Genomic DNA, 19,969 nt, shown 5'->3' with positions numbered 1-19,969 from the left:
TATCCGATGATTGATGAGAGGTGGCCATGAAATGCCTTCTTTATCTCCTCCGGGTTGGATAGTAGAGTCCCCTTAGCAACCTTGATTTGTCCTATGCACTCCCTCCTAGCTGCCTTCTTGAGGGCCGCAAAGTAGAATTTGGTTGGAGCATCACCCTCCACCTCCCATTGGGCTCTCAACTGTACTTTTGTAGCCTTAATTTGGTAGGCCTCTTGAACTTTAAGGAAAACCTCAGTTTTAAAAAATAATAATAGATTGTATAAGATCATTAGGAGAAAGACTACTGGCATTAAGAAGAGCCCTGCCCTAAGTAGTGATATCCATAGCACATCTCCTTTTACTCATAACAACTTGGCCATGCTTTTTGGAAGCTCTTATGACTAAAGCATCACAATTGATCCATGTTTCATCAACAACCTTCTTTTGTAGTTCGCCACATGTCCCTCATCTTTGTCAAATATCTAGGATCCTCCAATATCCATTATTTATGTTGAGATTAGTGAATTTTAAGTGGATCCTCCTTCACACGTGGGAAGGGGTGGAGATCATTTCCAAATCACCCTTCAATAATCCATGTCCCCCTAGAGGGCTAAAAGAGTGCCCCTCCAAACTTAGCGGCACCTGCTCCATGTTTTATGGAGGGGTATGACTAGCAATCACAAGTTGTTATGGCATAGGACTTTTCCAAACTTTTCATTTCTCTCGTTTATTTAAAACAATTATCAGATGCTACCAGTTTAGGAGGAGATGATCTAACAACATGTGAAGCTAATAATACAATTGCAAAAACAAATATTCCAAGTGGTCCACCGCCAAAGGTAGTCTTAGAGATTTATGCTCTTGGGATGTTGCTCTGAGGGAGTTAAAGGGGAAGGGTAAGCTTATCATGTTCAAAAAAATTTGGCATAATACTATACACATGCACTCTATTAGACTTCCAAGAGTCAAATAAGTAAAGGTCCCCCTTTATGGGCATCAAGTGTTTAAGTCTAATGCAACAAAAGAGGTAGGGATAAGTTTAATAGGGAGATACATGAACATGCCACACCATTTCTTTCTACATGTATGTTTATGAAGTGCTTGAGTTGCATGACAATAAAGGACTTGAAATCATTTGCGAAGGCAAGTTTCTCCATTTTCATATACTCGTTATTTGTGCCATTATTATGGGCATTTCACTAAAGCTTTCCCTAGCAAAAATCAAGAAATAAAAGTAGGGTGTAAAGGGATGCCAATATTGAGGATATTAGGTAGAAATGCCTTGTGAAGAATAGTGGCAAAGGAACAAGGGTGGCAAAGGAACAAGGCACTCTAATTGCCGCCAAATCCCTCTCAAACTTGAGGAGTTATGTGTTGATGAGAATAGCCACGTGGTGGTAGTAAGAATGTTGACAAATTATGCAAACTTGGATATATCTTAGTCTATGCACTTAACCTTAGATATTAGAGTTTCTTATTGGGAGTGGCTAGCCAATAAAGTTGATATGTAGAAATATATTTTTTACAACAATCGAAACGCAACTTAACAACTAGGTGACAAGTCACATAGATTGAGGTGCTTGACCTAGAGCGAAAGGACTAATTGGCAAATATTATCTAACCAAGTTAAGTAGAAATGACACAAAAGGTGTTACTCCGCACAACAAGTATAAGGGGAAAGGGAGAGTGGATGCCCTTTGAAATTAGATTTTTAGTCCTTCAAGATTTCTTGGATTTTGACCATGTCCCAATTCTAATGGCATGTAGGTACGTGTGGGTGAGGAGAATATACATGCCTCCTCCTTTCAAGTTCAACACATCATCTTTGAGAGATTTTTAAAAAAAAGTTATCAAGAGTATCTGGGAGAGTTTTTCATCAACTGCGCTAGCTCCATTTATTAATTCAAGGTGATACATTCAAGCTATGAATGGTTTTTGTAAACAAGTATAGGAGGAATAAAGTGTTGTTGGAGAGAGCTTCTTGATTCACTTGTGCCATGTAGAAGCAATATTCTTAATTCATTTCTTCTCCTAAGGATGGGGTTCTTCTATGCTTGTTGCAAAACATTGAAAATTTCATTAAGATTAGAGAGACTGATATACTCTTAGCTATTAATATTCTTCATGGTGAATCCTCTCACAAAGTGTTTTCCCAAAAGTTGAAAAGCAAACAAAAAAGAGATCTTGTGGTTGCTATTTGAGATGAGTAGGGCGTGATGGTGAAGCATGATGATGGTATTTTTCTTCTCTTCTAAAGACATATATCACCTATACTTAGGACATCTTGAGGTTGCAGAGGGGTATGAGGAGAGGGTCTTCAAGCTTTTGGGGCCCATGCAACTGAAGATCAATAGATATATAGCATTGTTGTTTGATCAATCTTTCTCCAAAGAGGAATTATAATATGCCTAGGGAAGGATGATGATGCCACGAGGTATATTTCACGGTAGATTCCGTGCCACAGTGGATTTCGTGAGGTTTATGTGATTTGGAGCTTTTATGTGACTTGTGGCTTAGAAGACTTAGTGTAATAGCCTTAGTAAAGGGCAAAGGGTAGCAAAACGTTGAATCGTTTGGGGGGGGGGGGGGGGGGGGTTTTCCAGCACGGCGAAAATCATGGACCTCCTCTGATACCTCGCGATAAATTTTAGAAGCTTAAAGCTTATTTAAGCTTTACTATTAAGCTTAATAATAATGAAAGCTTTTAAGCTTTTAAGCTATGGAGTCTTATCTCTATGTTTGAAGACGACTTGATGTAGGAGATATCCACGTGGTCCTCCGCCTCTGCAAGCTAGTCCTTCGCGATCTGATGATGGAAACAGAGGTTCTTGATCGCCAGGAATCCACCCGTATCGACCGTTCGCGATGAGATTGACCATAGAGCTCGATCGTTCTAGGAGCTCCGCCTTCGCACAAGATGGATAGCGATTGGAAGCTCTTGATCTCAGCTTCGCTCTAATACCACTGGTGCGCAGATCAGATGCTGTACGCTCGCGTAGTGAATGCCGGAAGATCCCCAAGAACAATAGAACTCTACTTTTTGCACAAAACTCAAGGTAAAAAGCATGAACGACATGAACAAGAGACCAATTGGATGCAATCTCCCCCATGCCTTGTGTGAGCGCTCCACAAAGCATGTATTTTATGTATTAATCATCTTCAAGCTCAAATAATAGCCCAAATTACAAAATAGCAAGCTTTTAGCTTTTGAGTTTGCTTTAGCACAAAATAGGAATAAAGCTAACGGGCAGTGCCCAAAGAGTCTGGCATACCCAATACAATGTCCAAGTACAAATAACATAATCGTGCGCCCATGCGCATACAAAATAATAAATAAATATCCAACGCCTCAATAAATAGGCGCGACAAAATGTAGGCACCATGCCTAAGGTATGCGCCCATCAAAATATAAATGATAAATCGAATACTCGCTATCCTCCAATGCTTTCCTCTGCCATTGCTGCTATCTCTACACATCAACTGAAGCATTCACAATCGTTACTAAAATAATACAATTAAACCGACAAAAGTGAATACCTAGTAGTCTTCAACTACATAAATAAATCAACTGGTTAGAAATCAATCCTAACCTTAATTTATTACGAGTGCGCACTCTAAACTCATAAACGTTTTATTAATTTAATATGCATTTTGCGGAATCACCCGCTATGGAATCACCCATGTACACACTAAATTAATGAAACGCCCGAAAATGATAGGCGTCCCCATCAACTTCTCGCACAAAGAATCCACTTTGTGTATGAGCCCCGGTCAACAAAGTTTACGAAATCCACCGTAAAACCTCATGGAATCCACCGTGGCACAGAATCCACCGTGAAATATGCCTCCTGGCATCAGATGAAGAAAGGAAGGGCTCTTGGTTGTAATGGCATTCTTATTCATTTCAATTGTGCTAAATTGTGGGAAATTTGTGGAGATAACTTATGTAAGTTGGTTAACTCCTTGACATCTAAAGGCCAAATTCCTTTGGAAGAGAACCATGGCCTCTTTAAGTTGGTGCCCAAGGATGATTTCAAAAGCAATCATGGGCATTTTTGCCCTCTCACTAAGTTAAATGTGCCTAATGATCTTACGGCTAATGTACTTGGTCTTGATAAAATTTGTACCTTCAAAAGTGTTGCTAAATGAGTATGAATATGGTTTTGTACAGTCTAGAAGAAATTGCAAGTCTCTTTTTTCAGATTCATTATGCATGGCTAATGGAAGTGTCAGTATCCTTATTAATATGGATTTGGATAAGGCATTTAACTGGATTAGTTGGCAATGTATTATTAGGGCCTTAAAGTTATGTGAATTTTCTAGCATGTTCTACAAAATGATTGAATCGTTATTCTCTAATGCTTCAACTTCAGTTAACATTAATGGCATTTTCATTTCACCAAAAGAGGTACATTTCTCAAGGACACCCTCTTGGATATTTACTTGTGGCCCTCTAGTCACTCTGCCTTTATTAGATCATATTGGGTTTAAGAATGTTAACATTGTCTATGCTAAGCTTCCTTCTATCCAAAAAATGCTAGGGATTTGTGAGGAAATTTGCTATAGTTGTCATATCTATGATTAGCAAGGGAGAAAATGAGCTACTACTTCTAGCATGGGAGGACGATTATGGCCCCTTTTGCAACTTGGTATAAAGTCAGCTTGGTAGGTACTTGGGTGCTTTAGGCAGGTTTAAGTTTGGTTAAGGAACTACTGCTAAAGCTAACATCATCTTTGTAAGATCTTATACATAATGCAACTTTTATATCTCACTTAAAAGGGGTTTGTACAAAGCCTCACATTACCCTTAAGCAATTAATAGTACTCGTAGAAGGAGACATTATCAAACACATTGTTGATTGGATTCTAAGCATAACACATAAAAATGTGTGTTTTCATTACACTCTTAAAAAAAGGTTAGCATTCATTATTATGCAAGGTTTTGAGGGGTGAGCATGAGGGCCTTATTGAGATTTTAGAACTTTTTATCATGCAAATGAGGCTTGGAATCCCTCAATGTATTCATGGATTTAATGTAATAAGGAAAAGGGTTAATTTTGGTAGTAATATATTGATAATCAAATGTTTTACATTTACATGAAAGATAGACACTAATAATTTGATCCTTTTTGCAGTTTTTGTCTTGTTAACTAGCTTGGGGGAGGTAGAACATAGGCCTTTTTAATCATTTCACAAAAGGTGCTTCACCAATATTGACAAGAAGAAGACCCCTATGGTCATTTGGTACATGTCATTGCTTCCAATTAAGCTAGCTTAACCTTATTTTACATGCAAATTGATATAGATTCATGTGTGGGCTTGCTTTTATTAAGAGCTACCCAATACCTTAAGGACAGACTCCAAAATTTTGGTCCATTTTAGATCATTAAAAAATAGCTACTACAAGTGCTTTTGATATAATCATTTGGGCTAGGCTAAGGGGGCAATTAAGTGATATCATCCTAAAATAGGACACATTTTGACCAAAAATTAGTTACAATCTTGTTAAAAATAAGCTCATATACACAAGTTATCGTGTATCATGTGAAATACAAAACCCCCTTTCTCATGGAGCAGATAAACTTGCTCAATTATGATTCTTTGAGTTGGTCAAATTCATGTGCATTGCCCATCCATGTGCCACGTAAGCTTAACACACATCCTTGAGTTCCCTTAACGCAGCGAATTAGCCCCTACCTAGTATCACCATCCATAAAGGACTCCATGCACTTTTCATTGTGTTCAGCCATGGTGGCCAATCAGTTTTACACTTTTAGCTGAAGTGACAATGTAACTCATTCTAAGTCCTTGTAAATCAACAATTAATGCTCTATTATTTCTTCAAGTTAAAAGGAAAGGTATTATATGTTGTTTGAATCTAAAGAATAATCATATATCCATTTGGAGGGCCACAAACAAAGGTTAAGAGGGAATTAACTTTATAAAAAATGAAGCATAGTTTCTATATTGTGCACATAATAAGCAAAACATTATGCCTCACTTGATCAACAATGAAGCATAGTTTTTCTCTTGAAAATTAACTCCTATGAAGAAAGTGGTTATTGGCCTATGCTAAGATTGTGGCATTCAAGTTTGTTGGATTGCATTGTGGGTGGAATTGTTTCAAAGTCTACCTTGTAGTGGAAGCACTTGACTTGACCCACAAGGGCTAACCTAAAATGACTCAACTATAATCTCCTAACAACAACCTAGCATCGAGTTAAGAAAGCCACTTATGGAGGCAAGCATCACACTTGGTCAATGAGAGTGAGAAATGAGGAGAGTAGAATTTTGACTCGTTTGCCCATAAGAAATAGTCTCATCTTAGTCCCCCCAGAATGATATTGTGTGAATTCTAAGACGTAGACCCTAGGATAATCATTGTTTTTGATTCTAGTACTTATTCTATTGAGAAGCCACTTGATGAATCATGTCCACCTACCCATAAGATGTTCCCATTAGGGGAAAGTGTCCACTTGCTTTCCACACACTCACTCAAAGTATTCTTTAGTTTTTTAATTACCTAAAAGAATTATTTAAGATATTCAAAATCTATTTCCTTAATTAACTCATTAAGCATAGGTTCCTTTGCATAATTTAATACATAGACATGAATAGCTTTGAATACAATCCTTTTCAAACAATCATTCATTCCAAAAAATAGCCAATACATTATTCTTGACCAAAGTTCAACAATCGTATCCTTGGCCCATAAATTGGGCACAAATCACCCAAAAATTCGGACTAAAACCACCCCAAAGCTAGTTATCCATCAAACATGTCCCTTAACTAGTATAGGGATCTTTTGAACTACTCTAGGCTTGCAAAGCACTAGTCCCATCCCCCTAGAGCCCTACTAGACATCACGATTCTCAAGAGCACTAGGCGCACTTGCAGAGGAACCTCTCATCTACTAGGGGCACAGTCCTAGATTTCAAGATGAAACCAATTTTTGGTGATTGAACTCAATGGGGTGCTTGGGGATAGCCACCATTGCTTCATGTACCATCTACATGACTAAACGATCAAAATTTGCCTTTAAAAACCACAATCAAGGCAGCCAGTATTCGCTTTATATCGATAATTTCCTTAAGGACTGGAATATATGCAAACATTCTTTTGCAACGAAAATTTTCACTAGCTATATTTACATAAGCAACAACAAGTGGACATGAATCCAATAATCCCAATTGTACAAGTTATTTCTTCTCAATTAGGAAGTTTTCCCTATTGAAGGACATGGATCTCGAGCATGGCTGTAGCTATGGAGGTTGGAATGTAGTAACTAGAACCATGACAACATAGGCAAATGACACTAACTATTACTCCGTTGAATTAGGTTCCAAGATAGAATACTTGGACTCATAAACACAATCCCGAGTAGGACATGACAGGGACTCATAGTGAAGTACAAAGTACAATAGCATTGCATTGAAAAGTGAACCAAGTACATGTCTTTATAGCTTTCCAGCTTCTCCACTCTCCTCACTGTGCTTATGGGATACAAGTCTCCTCATCATGCAACATACATCATTTGACCTACTTTCCAACACCCCCCTAAAATGATGAATTCCTACACTTGCTGGCTTTTGCCCCCCTACATGACGACATGGCTTGGGAGACTAGCTCATGGGCAGCCTAGTCAAGTCAAGCTTGAAATTTTACATTTTTGGCAAGGGTTTTTTTCAATACAAATCCACTAAGGGAAAGAAAGCATCCACTATGGGAAAAATATGATCCACTATGGGAAAGATACAATGAAATTTTCTTTAGAATAATCTGTCAGAGTTTTTGATGGTGGCGGAAGCATCTTCTTCTTCTTCTTCTTCATGCATAAATTGGCTTTGGTGGTGATCATCTTGCACCTACTATGCTCCCTTTTTGTGGAAACATTCACTAGCTACATGGCCAGTCTTACCACAATAATAACATATAATCCAGTCCTTGTTGTCGTTGGTGGCGAATCCTTGACCACGTCCTTTTGATGAATAAGTACCCTTGGTGTACAAAAGGTTATCCCTTGAGCCGGTTTCTTTTACATCTTTGCTTTTAAATTTTATTTCTCCATCAAGGAGTGAGTGCTCAATGTCTTTGAGTGAGACACTGGGAACATTACTTAGTGTGGACACAAGATTCTCATATGGTTCATGATTACCACTGGCAAGTAGCATTGCTGTTGCCTCATCCTCCTCAATGTTCTTTTTAAGAGTTGCTAGCTGAGTTTTCTCTTGAACTTATTGATGTGTACAATCATAGATGAACTGTCTTTTACATCCAACTTATAAAACTACATGAGTAATTTTACCTTTGAGTTCTTTGCCTGTGTACCAAAGATCCTATTAAGCTCTTCCCATGCCTTCTTTGCATCCTTGATGCCAGAGATGTGGTGTAATACATTATCTGATAGACCCCATGCAATAATACCTAGAGCTTTTTTGTTCATCTTTTTCCATGCCTTTGTCTTAGGTTGGACTTCTGCAGCACCTTCATCTTTAGCATCTTCCTTCTTGTCATATGTATCTTCTTCCTCATCTGTACATGGTCTTTTCCTTCCAAGCATGAAAGCCTTCCCCATTAAACTTTGCTATTTGCTCAAGCTCTACCATTTTTGACTAGCAGCAATCAACTTCAAATAACTAGCAAAGGAGTTGTACCTCAATGTGTCAAGAGACACATGATGATTAGTGTTTAACAACACTACATGAGTATTAAGGAGATATTATATTGGAGCTCAATGTCAGGTGTTGATGCTTAATCTTATTCTTGAAACTTTTTCTTGCTATTTTGGAGAGGAAATCTTGCTAGAATCTGAGTAGGTAAGAGTGCTAGAGGCTTCAGTGAGGAGAAACATTTAGAAAAAGTCAAGCTTTAAAGCTTTAGCTATGGCTACCAGTTAGGGTTCCAGGATAGGGCCCTAGTTTTTCACTCTGTATGGGCTGTATACACCATCATTTTTAATTTTTTTTAAATGAGAAGAAAGCTTAGGTATTGGGCTTCAATTTCCCTATGATGGCCGCATGGATTGCACCTCGTGTTGCGTGCATAGATGTATGGACTGTCACATTATTCTGAACTGCGCTGTTTCCAGAAAACACACAATGCCGTGTTCTGTAGGACACAATGTCATCATTTGATGTAATAGCAAGAAGCACCTTAAGTTGAAAAGCAAGTTGTTGAAGAAAGCAAGAGGTAAAATGGCTTGGTTTGCTCACACAGACTCCTCCAAGGTCATAGGTATGGCAGACAACCATGGCAGTTCAAAGGTAGAATGTGGATTGAATAAAGTAGAGTTAGAGATTGAAGACTTTCTGTGACTATGAACTAAGCTGAGATTCAAGAGAGTTGAAGGAGTAGTAAATAGGACTAAGCCATGCTCAGCATGGCTCTTATACCATGTTGAATGGCATGGATCTTGAGCATGGTTGTAGCTATGGAGGTTGGAATGTAGTAACTAGAACCATGACAACATAGGCAACCAAATCTAATGCACCTATCAAAAGATTATGCGATTGTTTAATATATTAAAAAAGCATGAAGGACATGTAAGATCATACTCATAAGTAAGGTCAATGGATTTAAAAGACATTAAAATCTTTACAACACCTAATAGCCTAAAGTATTTAGATTGGTGACTTCTATGAATGTTTACCTTCTAAAATGGCCCAACAAGTTTGCAATCATGATACACATAGCAAAATTTGTAAAGTACATGTGTTGTCAAATGTTTCCCCTTTAGGTGTTGTTATAAAGTAGGAAGTTGGCATAGCCTAGCCCTTATCAAGTCTTTAAACACTTATAGGGCCTTCACACACATATGGTGCTCTCATTTAATCATTTCTTTTCTACACCTTCATATAACAAACTATGCCTTCATTTCCAAATGTTTGCTCTTTCAGCATAATTACAAATCTAAAAGATAGTTTATATTTTCACAGTAAACTCACAAACTACTCCTTATGCAAAACCCTTCTTAGATGTAGTATTTGGTTAGTTATGACATACATGTTACTAGCTAGCTTGGTTGACATTGCTTGCCAAGCCTGCTAATCGCGCTTTGCACGGTTGGCGTCATTGCAAAGCTTGTGAGGCTATTCCTCACTCGCTTTGAAAATTCGTGAGCAAATTTTGCTCATAAATAAAATACAAAAATCATGCTTCGCAAGCTCCATTCTAGCTAATTAAAGTTATGACATAAATCCTTAAGCAATGACCTTGGCATAGTTGCACACATTATATGTATGATAAGTAATCATTCATACAAGGTAATCATGGTATAATTCATTGATGAATACATACACATATCACAAGTACTTATTTCTTTATCAATGAATACATATACATATCGCAAATACTTTAGTGCAACTATGGATCCCAACCACTTCTAATGTGATATAGCCCCTTATCATTTTCTTTCCAAAGTATGCTTAATTGGAGGATAATTTCAGAAAGGTTGTAGCTTTTGTCCTTGTTCTTGTGCTTCTCCTTCTATACTTTTACCTTCAAGTAGATGGATTTGACTACGAACCCATTGAGAAGCCCAAGTACCAAATTAAGTTCTTACATATGCTCAAGAGAGACCCTCTAATGTGTGGAGGATAAGGGATGGCGTTGACACAGAGAGGGCGCTTCAGCTTGTAGGAGAGCTTGAAGACCTCGAAGAGGTCCATTGGTTGGTCCGAGTGGAGCAACTATATGTGGTGCATGCATACTTGTCATCTAGCCCTTGCTAAACTCAAATCCATGCCTCTTAGGTCCACATCATCTTGCTTTGCTTTTGAAGAACCTCTTTTGCATCATGCATTTTTGCCTTCATCATCATCGCCATTGTGCCCATTAACACCGATGCCTAGCCATGTGACTTCCTTGACACACATGAGAAAAATGGGCCCAAGGAATGCCTCCTTGATTAGTATTTATAGGCATGGCACCCTATCCCTGTCTACCTTTGTTGTGCCACCATCGTACCCCACATCATTGATGTGCACATGCTCAAACATTTAGGTGCAATATGAGCTTAGCCAAGATCCATTCCAACAATGATGCTGAAATTGTGATGGATGCGAGAGATGAAATAGCAATGCAATACCTAATAATATTAAGGTTGGTGCACAATAATATGGTATAACTTCAATCCTCATAACATCAAGACCAATACACAATATTATAGTATGATAGCACCCATGATGCTAGCTCACCCACAACGCTACAACTATGTTCGCATTGCATAGCTTCTCTAACTCATCCATGGACAACAACATGTCTATGGAATCCAACTCAGTCATGTGCCTCTTTGTAGCAATGATTTGCCTATGCTAGTTAAGTTTCTTTTACATGAATTGATTGACTTGAATCATAAACATAGAGGAGAGCTAGGAGATGTGTTAACACTGTAGTGAAGCCTACAAAGTTGTAGGCGAGATGGCTAAAAAATTTCTTTGTGAGAGAGAGAGAGAGAGAGAGAGAGAGAGAGAGAGAGAGAGAGAGAGAGAGAGAGATGCCATGTGCTAGGAGCAAGACTACTCGCATTAAGAAGAGCCCAGCCCTAAGTAGTGATACCCATAGCATGTCTTTATTTATGTTTTCTTTTCTCATCACTCTTTATTTATGTTTTCTTTGCTTTATCTATCTAAATTCTTTTCTCCATCCAGGTATATTCTCTCAACTCTATTCATGTAATGGCTAGGATTCATGACACTTGACCAAAATGAGCATTTTCCTTTTTGTTGCTTAAGTTTTTATGTAAAGTCTAAATCATTATACATACCGCCTTTGCTCCATCAACATTGACCTCTTAGCTTTGCTTATGACATGCACCCCCAACATGTGGGATTGAGATGTGATCTTTCAACCTCACTATTGCCACTCAATATGCTTGGAATTAGATTCCCTTGAAGTAAATCTTAACGGCTTTTACATGTTGTGTTAATGCACAATGTAGGCATCAATTAAATAAGACCCCCATAAAATGCAACATTATCCCTACATTAGCATTATAATGCGACATAGAATAGAAAATGAAACTTAAATACTAACATTTCAAGGACTTCATTGTATTTGCATTAATGCACAATGTAGGTATCATCAATTCCACAAGTGATGTACAAATTGCAATATATATATATATATATATATATATATATATATATATATATATATATATATATATATATATATATATATATATGTAAGCCAAGGAAGGTATTTATAGGTTTGGATTCCCCTTGATTTACTTTTCTATTTACTTACTTCTCAACTCTCAAATGACTAATTTTTGAAAAGGAGTTGTGATCAATCAAAACATGTTGTGTCCTCACGCTTTTGTTTTCTCATAAGTGACATTGTCATATATGCTATGAGTAAAACAAGGAGGAGTGTAGTGTTGAAGTGTAATGTTTGCCTTGCCATCCAAGTCACTATGTATGCAAACATATCCTGTATGCACTCTTGTAAGTAGAAATGGCACACTTCTACTATTCACTTAGTTTGTTTAAAATGTGTTAAACGATGGATATAGGCTTCAAGTGTCATTCCTTACAAATGGTGGGCCTTCCTTCCATATGGCAAGCCTATGTAAGAGATTTGATGAAGCACAGTGTGCTCAATTACGATATGAATTTCTAAATATAAGTGTGCTATTTGTATTGCATGTTGCTTTGGATTGGTGCATAGGCAAGAGAAAAGAGTAGCTTGATGTGTTTACAATTATTAACATGTGATATGCTATGAGTAAAACAAGGAGGGGTATAGTGTTGAAGTGTAATGTTTGCCTTGACATCCAAGTCATTATGCATGCAAACATACCCTTTATGCGCTCTCTTAAAGTAGAAATGGCACACTTCTATTATTCACTTAGTTTGTTCTAAATGTGTGATACAATGGATATAGGCTTCAAGTCTTTCCTTACTCATAGTGTGCTCAATTATGATATGAATTTCTTAATACATATGTGCTATTAATAATTATTAACATGTTAAGATGATATGCATCGTTTTTGGGTGTGCAATTGCAATTTGAAGGCATTCTAGACATCTTAGGCCCTTTGTTTTACTCCAACATTGTTTTTCACTAAATAGTTAGTTATTTTGGACATAGCTAAACATGTGTGTGTGTTGTTCACATGCACATGTATGTACACACATAAAGTATAAGTGCCTACCTATAATGGAGAGAGAGAGAGAGAGAGAGAGAGAGAGAGAGAGAGAGAGCAACAAGGTATTCTAGATGTAGATGATTTGTTATTATAGTAACCATTGAACACTATCAGTTAGGACTAAAGGATGTATCTAATGATGTGATATGATAGGATGCATCATGTGAAGTTTCACAAAAATAAAAATATAGAGAGTATGGATGAGCAAAGAGAAGCAACCACACACATGATTGCTTCCCTTTGCTCTCTAAAATACGAATTGAGTGAGGTGTAGTCTCACGAGCTTCGCAATGATGCCAACCATTCCAAGCGAGGTAGCAGGCCGGCCCATGCCATCTAGGATATTTTTAGAGGTTGCGTGGGACATTTCCTTTATGGGAGGTTCTTTAGTGTCGGGCCTCTCATTTTCGATAATTTGCAAACATATAATTTAATATAATGAGATGGTTGCATGCTTAAGATGAAAGACTTTGTTGAACCAGCACAGCTCAATGAACTGTTGTCATGCTAGCTTGATGAGGAATTTCATCAAATGATGATGCATGCAGGCTGCAGTATTCTCTCGGTTTTGGACACTGTCGAAAGGGGTATTGTTTGAAAGGTAGCCCGGACTCCGGAGGGTGCAAGGAACGGTCCAGATACTGGAAACTGGGCCTTAACTGTTCCCCAGGCGAGATGGCCCTCCCAGTGCCCACTCTTTTAAGAAGGGGGGTTGTGATTCGTGAACATGGGTGCTTTTGGCAGGGAGGGGCACATGAGGACCCTTAAACCACTATCTTCCCATTTACTCCTCTAACATGATCAGGTCCTATTTCCTTTTATTCCCAGCCTCCTTTTTCATTCAGTACTTTTCACCCATTTTCCTTTTTTTTAAATTTCTTGCACTTTTACACCTTAATGCCCGCTTTCACACTTACGAAAGCTGTATTGTATGTATACAGCCCTTGTTCACATGACGTTCTTGTAAACTGCGTTTCCCACTCTCGCTCTTGGGGACGCGAGCCAAAGCCAATCCATCGGACGGGCCTTTGGCTCCTACTCAATACTCATAGCTCTCGGCGCGAGTGCACGTTGTAACTAACTCATCGAAGCCGTGTGAAAGGAACAGCATAGTTGGCCGACAAACTCGTTTTCTTTCTTATCTTATTGATCGTTGGAAAATCCTCACTGGCTCCTGGTCGACAGTGTTAGCAACGAGCACTTTTTAAAATTTAACCTCCAAATTTCACGATTCACACACACAGGCAGCACCCCACCCCCATCATCCATGTGCGTGGGCTAGCATTTTCAATTAGAGGAGATAACGTAAAAATGTTGAGATGAGGGCGCTTCCCTTTTCGGTTTGGTATACAAAGGCTTTGTTTTAGCTCTTGATTCGCTTTTGTAGACCCTATATTTTGAAATGCCAAACAAAAAGAAGTGGGGAGACGGCCCTGGCAGTACCCACGATGACGTGGAGCGGCAGCCTAGAAATCAATAATAAGAGAGGCTGCAGTTTTGCTCGTCGTAGTACCCGCCTCCAGCTTCTTCTTGCTCCCTCTCTCCTCCTCCTACTCTCTCTTTCTCTCTGTGCTCCTCCTCGTCTGTGTACACCTAACTAGCCGCTCTAGCCTCTAGGGGAGGGAGAGCGAGGGGTTGAGGTAGATGTGTGTGCAAAGGGAACGGATCGCACACGACTAACGTCTCTCTCTCTCTCTCTCTCTCTCTCTCTCTCTCTCTCTCTCTCTCTGTGCAGTTATAGGAGTCAGTAGGTAGTGACGTGACCTTCCTCTGTGCCCTTCCCCGTTCCCTCACATTTGCTCACTCTCCCATAGGCTGTATACAGGTCGTGCTACTCACGTACTTGCATAGCACACTGCAGGCGAGAGCCGTTCTGCAAATGAGAGCCGTTCGCTTGCCATCTTTGTAAGCTTAAGACTTCAGAAGCGGATGTAAGCTTCCGCACCTTGTTTCTGAGTCTCCTCCATTCCGAATTCGGACTCCCCTTGTTTTTCTTCCGACGAGAATGGGGCAGATGAGTTTCTCCACAAAGACCAAGTTGCTCTTGCTCCTCTATAGCGTATTTCTATGCTCCTGCAACCACATTGCCACGTCCTCCCCTGACTATCAGAAGGCTCTACACGACAGCTTGCTCTTCTTTGAAGGCCAACGCTCTGGTCCGTTGCCGTCCTCTCAGCGCGTAAGCTGGCGTGCAAACTCTGCTCTGCACGATGGTTTGGCCCAGGGCGTAAGTGATACTACAGTCCACTATTGCATTTCCTCTCTTTTACCTCCCTTTTTCTCCATGGCCGTAGTTCAGGGGTAACTCGTAGTGCCTGTGCAGGTCGATCTGGTGGGAGGCTACTACGACGCTGGCGATAACGTTAAGTATGGGTTACCCATGGCATTCACAGTCACCATGCTCTCTTGGAGCGTATTGGAGTATGGGAAGTACATTTCGTCGGCAGGGGAGCTGGAACACGCCTTGGAGGCTATTAAGTGGGGAACCGACTATTTCATCAAAGCCCACCCTGAGTCCAACTTGTTATGGGGCGAGGTAAGCACAGTCAAATCTTCTGGTTTGGCTTGCAGGACTCTTGCAAGTTGAGGGCTGTTGACAATCTTGATTTGTGATAATGTAGGTAGGAGATGGCGACACCGACCACTACTGCTGGCAGCGGCCGGAGGAAATGACGACCTCCCGACAAGCTTACAAAATCGACTCTAATAATCCAGGCTCAGATCTGGCTGGAGAGACGGCTGCTGCCATGGCCGCTGCCTCGTTAGTATTCAAATACACGGATGCGAGCTATGCGGAAGTGCTACTCAGTCACGCCAAACAGGTCATTGTTGTGCATCCTGACGACAGAGACTTCGTGATATCGTGTTCCCCCTTATTAGTATTTTTCAAATCTGAAGGTTGCTCTTCTCCTTTTTTTGTATGTCTGCAGCTCTTCACCTTTGCCGACAACTACCGGGGAAGATATGACAGCAGCATCACTGTAGCCCGGAACTACTACCAATCTGAAAGCGGATATGATGTAAGTTAGCGTACGTTTCACTCCCCGCTTTATCTTAGTGTTTCTAATAGTGGTCTTTCGGTGCGTCACAACGCTTAAACGATTACGGAATTTCTACTATCTGCAGGATGAGCTGCTCTGGGCTGCTCTTTGGCTTCATGAGGCTACATCAGATCAATATTATTTAAACTATGCCATCGAAAACGCTCAGAACCTCGGTGGGACTGGGTGGGCAATGACCGAGTTCAGCTGGGATGTGAAATATGCTGGTCTTCAAGTTCTTGCGTCAAAGGTACGTGCGTATGTGTAAGCTGAAGTAGAGTAGCACGATGCTTCCAGTGGCGTTCTTGTGTCTCACATCGATCTTCTCTTTCAGATCTTATTTCAAAACAGGGTAGCAAATGCAGAAGTGCTGGAGCAGTACAGAGCACAGGCTGACTTCTTCGCTTGCGCCTGCCTGCAGAAAAACTACGGCAAGAATGTCCGACGTACTCCGGGTAAGTGGTCTGCCGCTCCTTCAGAACGATTCAGATTTATGCTAAGTGCCATGATTTTTAAGTGTAAGTGAGTTAATAGTTGCCATGTTTTGCGTGAAGGTGGACTGATCTACACAAGAGCCTGGAACAACATGCAGTATGTAAGTAGTGCGTCGTTTCTGATGACCGTGTATTCAGATTATCTGTCGGATTCCAAGCAAAGCCTGCGTTGTGAAGCTGGAGAGGTGCAGCCGTCGGAGCTTTTGGATATGGCGAAGTCTCAGGTCAATGCCAAGCTAGACCCCATGTTGCCTTGCATACGGATGGTACCTCGCAGCTAGCTTAAAACTTAAGAGACCGAAGAGCATTGTATGATGTGTGTGTGTATGTATTCAGGTGGACTATATATTGGGAGACAACCCCCGTGGTACAAGCTACATGGTAGGGTATGGGGTGAACTTCCCGCAGCGCATCCACCACCGAGCGGCGTCCATCGTGTCCTACAAGATCGACCGTAGCTTCGTTGCATGCCGAGTGGGCTACCAGACGTGGTACTCCAGTAGCTCCGCCGACCCCAACGTGCATGTCGGGGCGCTGGTGGGTGGGCCCGACGAGAACGACAACTACGCCGACGACCGTGTGGACTTCGACCAGAGTGAGCCAACCACCTACAACAGCGCCCCCCTCGTGGGCGTCCTGGCCAGGCTCTCCGCCTCGTCCGCCTCCTACCACGACGGGCAGCTCACAACTTCTACCCGCCGCCCCCTCCGTCCATGTGCGTTTCCCACCCACGCACCCACCAAATTTTTACACTCTAGTAAAAAAAAAACAGAGCCTCCAGAGGCCAAACTCTTTAAGAGAGTTCTCTTTTCAAAAGTTCTCGCGTTAGATCAAAATTAAAAAACAGGAATCCGTTTGTATCCCGCTCTCATCATGCATACATTTTCGGTTTTGCAGCGACCCCAATTTCTGCGCCTCGAACGTCTCCCGGTAAGTTTATTTTTTTTAATCGGGGTCGGCTGGTCTCGTGATACGCTAGCCACTACTCCCATGCAGTGCATCGGTTAAAGGAGCATTAGTCGCGTTTCTTTCTGATAGTGACTATGATGATGATTATTGACACTGTTATGTTGATCTTGTTTTGTTGCGTGCAGTCGCACGCCACGCTTCTTCCTCGCTTTCCCAGTATCTCTTCGTCTCCCAGCGCATGACCAAGTCGTGGGTCTCCCCGGAAGACGGCAAGACCTATAGGCGATACCAAGCCACCATCAAGAACAACTCAGCTCGGGAGTTGAAGCGGCTCAGCCTGTCTCTGTACGAGCTCCAGGGCCCTGTCTGGGGTCTTTCCAGGACAGGACCCCAGACCTACTCCTTCCCAGCTTGGCTCAAATCCCTTCCTGCCGGAAACACCCTAGCCTTTGTGTACATTCACCCCGCCCCAAAAGCTAACATTGCCATAGCAAGTGCCACCTTTGCCTGACCTAAACCAACCTAATCTTCTTCCCAAGTATTCGGTGTCGTTTGCACATGCATACATAGACACACAACCAGGATCAGAAGCTCTATTCACCCCCCCAATAATTTTCACATTTACAGCATTGCAAAGTCCCAATGCGTTCCGCTTTGCGACTATGCAAGCAAGCAACCTCAAACAAAAGCGGTTTGCACAATGCCATCTTGTTCATAGGTAGTGAAAAGCCTAATCCCCTCTATTATCAGTTTTGTGTATGTAGCTGATTTTATTATAGGAAGCTCCAAGATTCCGAAGGAGAAGGGGTCTTGTGAAGCTTTGCACCTGTCCAGGTTTCTCGAGGAGATTTAGCATCATCCCAGAAACTTTGCAATGTATTCTTCTCTGCATCAACCACCGCTGGCGCGCCTAAGTAGAACGCGTCCTATTTTATCGGCTAACAAGCAATTCGCCTTGTGAAGCTTTGCACTTAGCAATCTAATTATCCCTTCATTAAAAGTCTGCAAGCGCAATGTTGTGTGTTCAGCAGCAATTGGCCTCTTTAGAGGAGCCTAGTTTCCGTACACGGACCGTGTTCATCTCTTTTTGAGAAGATAAACATGCAATGTAACTATTTTGTTTCCCAGAATAAACTGCCCATGTTCGTTTCTTTTTGAGAAAACAAAAATGCACAGTGAGCTCAAATATTTGTGTGATAGTGTCCCTCTGAATTATTCTTCTATCTTTTTCGGGTAGCAGCCCAATTCTTCTATCTTTTCATGGGGGGGACTGTTCTACGGAGCCACTAACCAGTGTGCCTATCACTCGCTACCAGTGTGATTATCACTCGTACCCCTGGCACGGGCGACCGGAGTCTGACTATCACTCATACTCCCTTTCTCTACTTACATTTCTTCCGCAGGTTTTTCTGGCACGAGCAACCGGAGCCTGACTATCACTCATACTCCTTTTCTCTACTTCCATTTCTTCCGCAGGTTTTTATTACATGAACCCTTGTAGGGAACACTCGTCCTTCCCTAGAGTGTGGCTCTTTTTGAAAGTGTGCTTTTGCACTCCTAGAGGACACTTGGAAAAAGAAAAAAATGTTTATTTAGCATATAAATTTCTTCATTTTTTGCACTCCTAAAGGACACTTAGAAAGTGAAATGTTTAAGCTGCACATGCAAAAAGCTCAATCCACCACTTAAAAGATCATAGTTCCACCTTGAGGCATGTTCTTTGCTCCTCTCAGGTAGTGGAGTGGGGAAGGGTTACAATGTGTCATTTTGGGTGACTTGGTATAGAGAGCTGTAGAAATTGAAGGAGATTTATGGTGCACTTGTTCTACGGATGCTTATAAGGCATCGCTAATTCACCCTATTAAATTCATTTTAATATGGAGAAATAGTTTAAAAACAATAATCGAGTTTTAGAACTATACTTAGGATGTGTAAAATGATATGTCATTTTGGGTGACCTGGTATAGAGAGCTGTAGAAATTGAAGGAGATTTATGGTGCACTTGTTCTACGGATGCTTATAAGGCATGTCTAATTCACCCTATTAAATTCATTTTAATATGGAGAAATAGTTTAAAAACAATAATCGAGTTTTAGAACTATACTTAGGATGTGTAAAATGATATGTCATTTTGGGTGACCTGGTATACAAAGCTGTAGAAATTGAAGGAGGGGGAAATATGGTGCACTTGTTCTATGAATGTTTGTAAGGCACTAATTGTAGCCATCTTATTAAATTCATTTTAATATGGAGTGATAGTTTAAAAACAATAATCAAGTTTTAGTACTATGCTTAGGATGTAAAATGATGTATAAATTGATCCAAAGATTGGGGCAAATCAAGTGCAAGTACTTTGGAAGACATTGTCTCCAATAAGTCTCCAAAGATTGGGGCAA

General features: G+C 40.6%; 1 protein-coding gene across 1 annotated transcript; it reads left to right on the top strand.

Annotated features, from left to right (window-relative positions):
- The first annotated feature begins 14,595 nt into the window (after positions 1-14,595).
- On the top strand, positions 14,596-19,139 carry LOC148019516 (endoglucanase 6-like). The gene is made up of 10 exons (XM_087701010.1): positions 14,596-15,356; positions 15,453-15,665; positions 15,751-15,951; positions 16,060-16,149; positions 16,256-16,420; positions 16,505-16,625; positions 16,725-16,888; positions 17,001-17,379; positions 17,562-17,594; positions 17,759-19,139. Exons 1-10 carry the CDS (start codon positions 15,135-15,137, stop codon positions 18,082-18,084), a joined length of 1,914 nt encoding a protein of 637 aa, XP_087557136.1. The 5' UTR covers positions 14,596-15,134; the 3' UTR covers positions 18,085-19,139.
- The last annotated feature ends 830 nt before the right edge of the window (positions 19,140-19,969 follow it).

Source organism: Lygodium microphyllum, chromosome 19 (genome assembly GCF_053477565.2).
Source record: "Lygodium microphyllum isolate KBCC chromosome 19, Lygodium_microphyllum_v1.1.10, whole genome shotgun sequence".
Taxonomy (NCBI): domain Eukaryota; kingdom Viridiplantae; phylum Streptophyta; class Polypodiopsida; order Schizaeales; family Lygodiaceae; genus Lygodium; species Lygodium microphyllum.
This window is presented reverse-complemented; position numbering and strand designations above follow the sequence as displayed.

Excerpts from the sequence above, each read along its gene's own strand:
- LOC148019516 (XM_087701010.1), top strand. The coding sequence starts at position 15,135 with ATGGGGCAGATGAGTTTCTCCACAAAGACCAAGTTGCTCTTGCTCCTC. Across the intron at positions 15,357-15,452 it reads ACGATGGTTTGGCCCAGGGC|GTCGATCTGGTGGGAGGCTA; the intron begins GTAAGTGATACT and ends GTGCCTGTGCAG. Across the intron at positions 16,626-16,724 it reads GAATGTCCGACGTACTCCGG|GTGGACTGATCTACACAAGA; the intron begins GTAAGTGGTCTG and ends TTTTGCGTGAAG.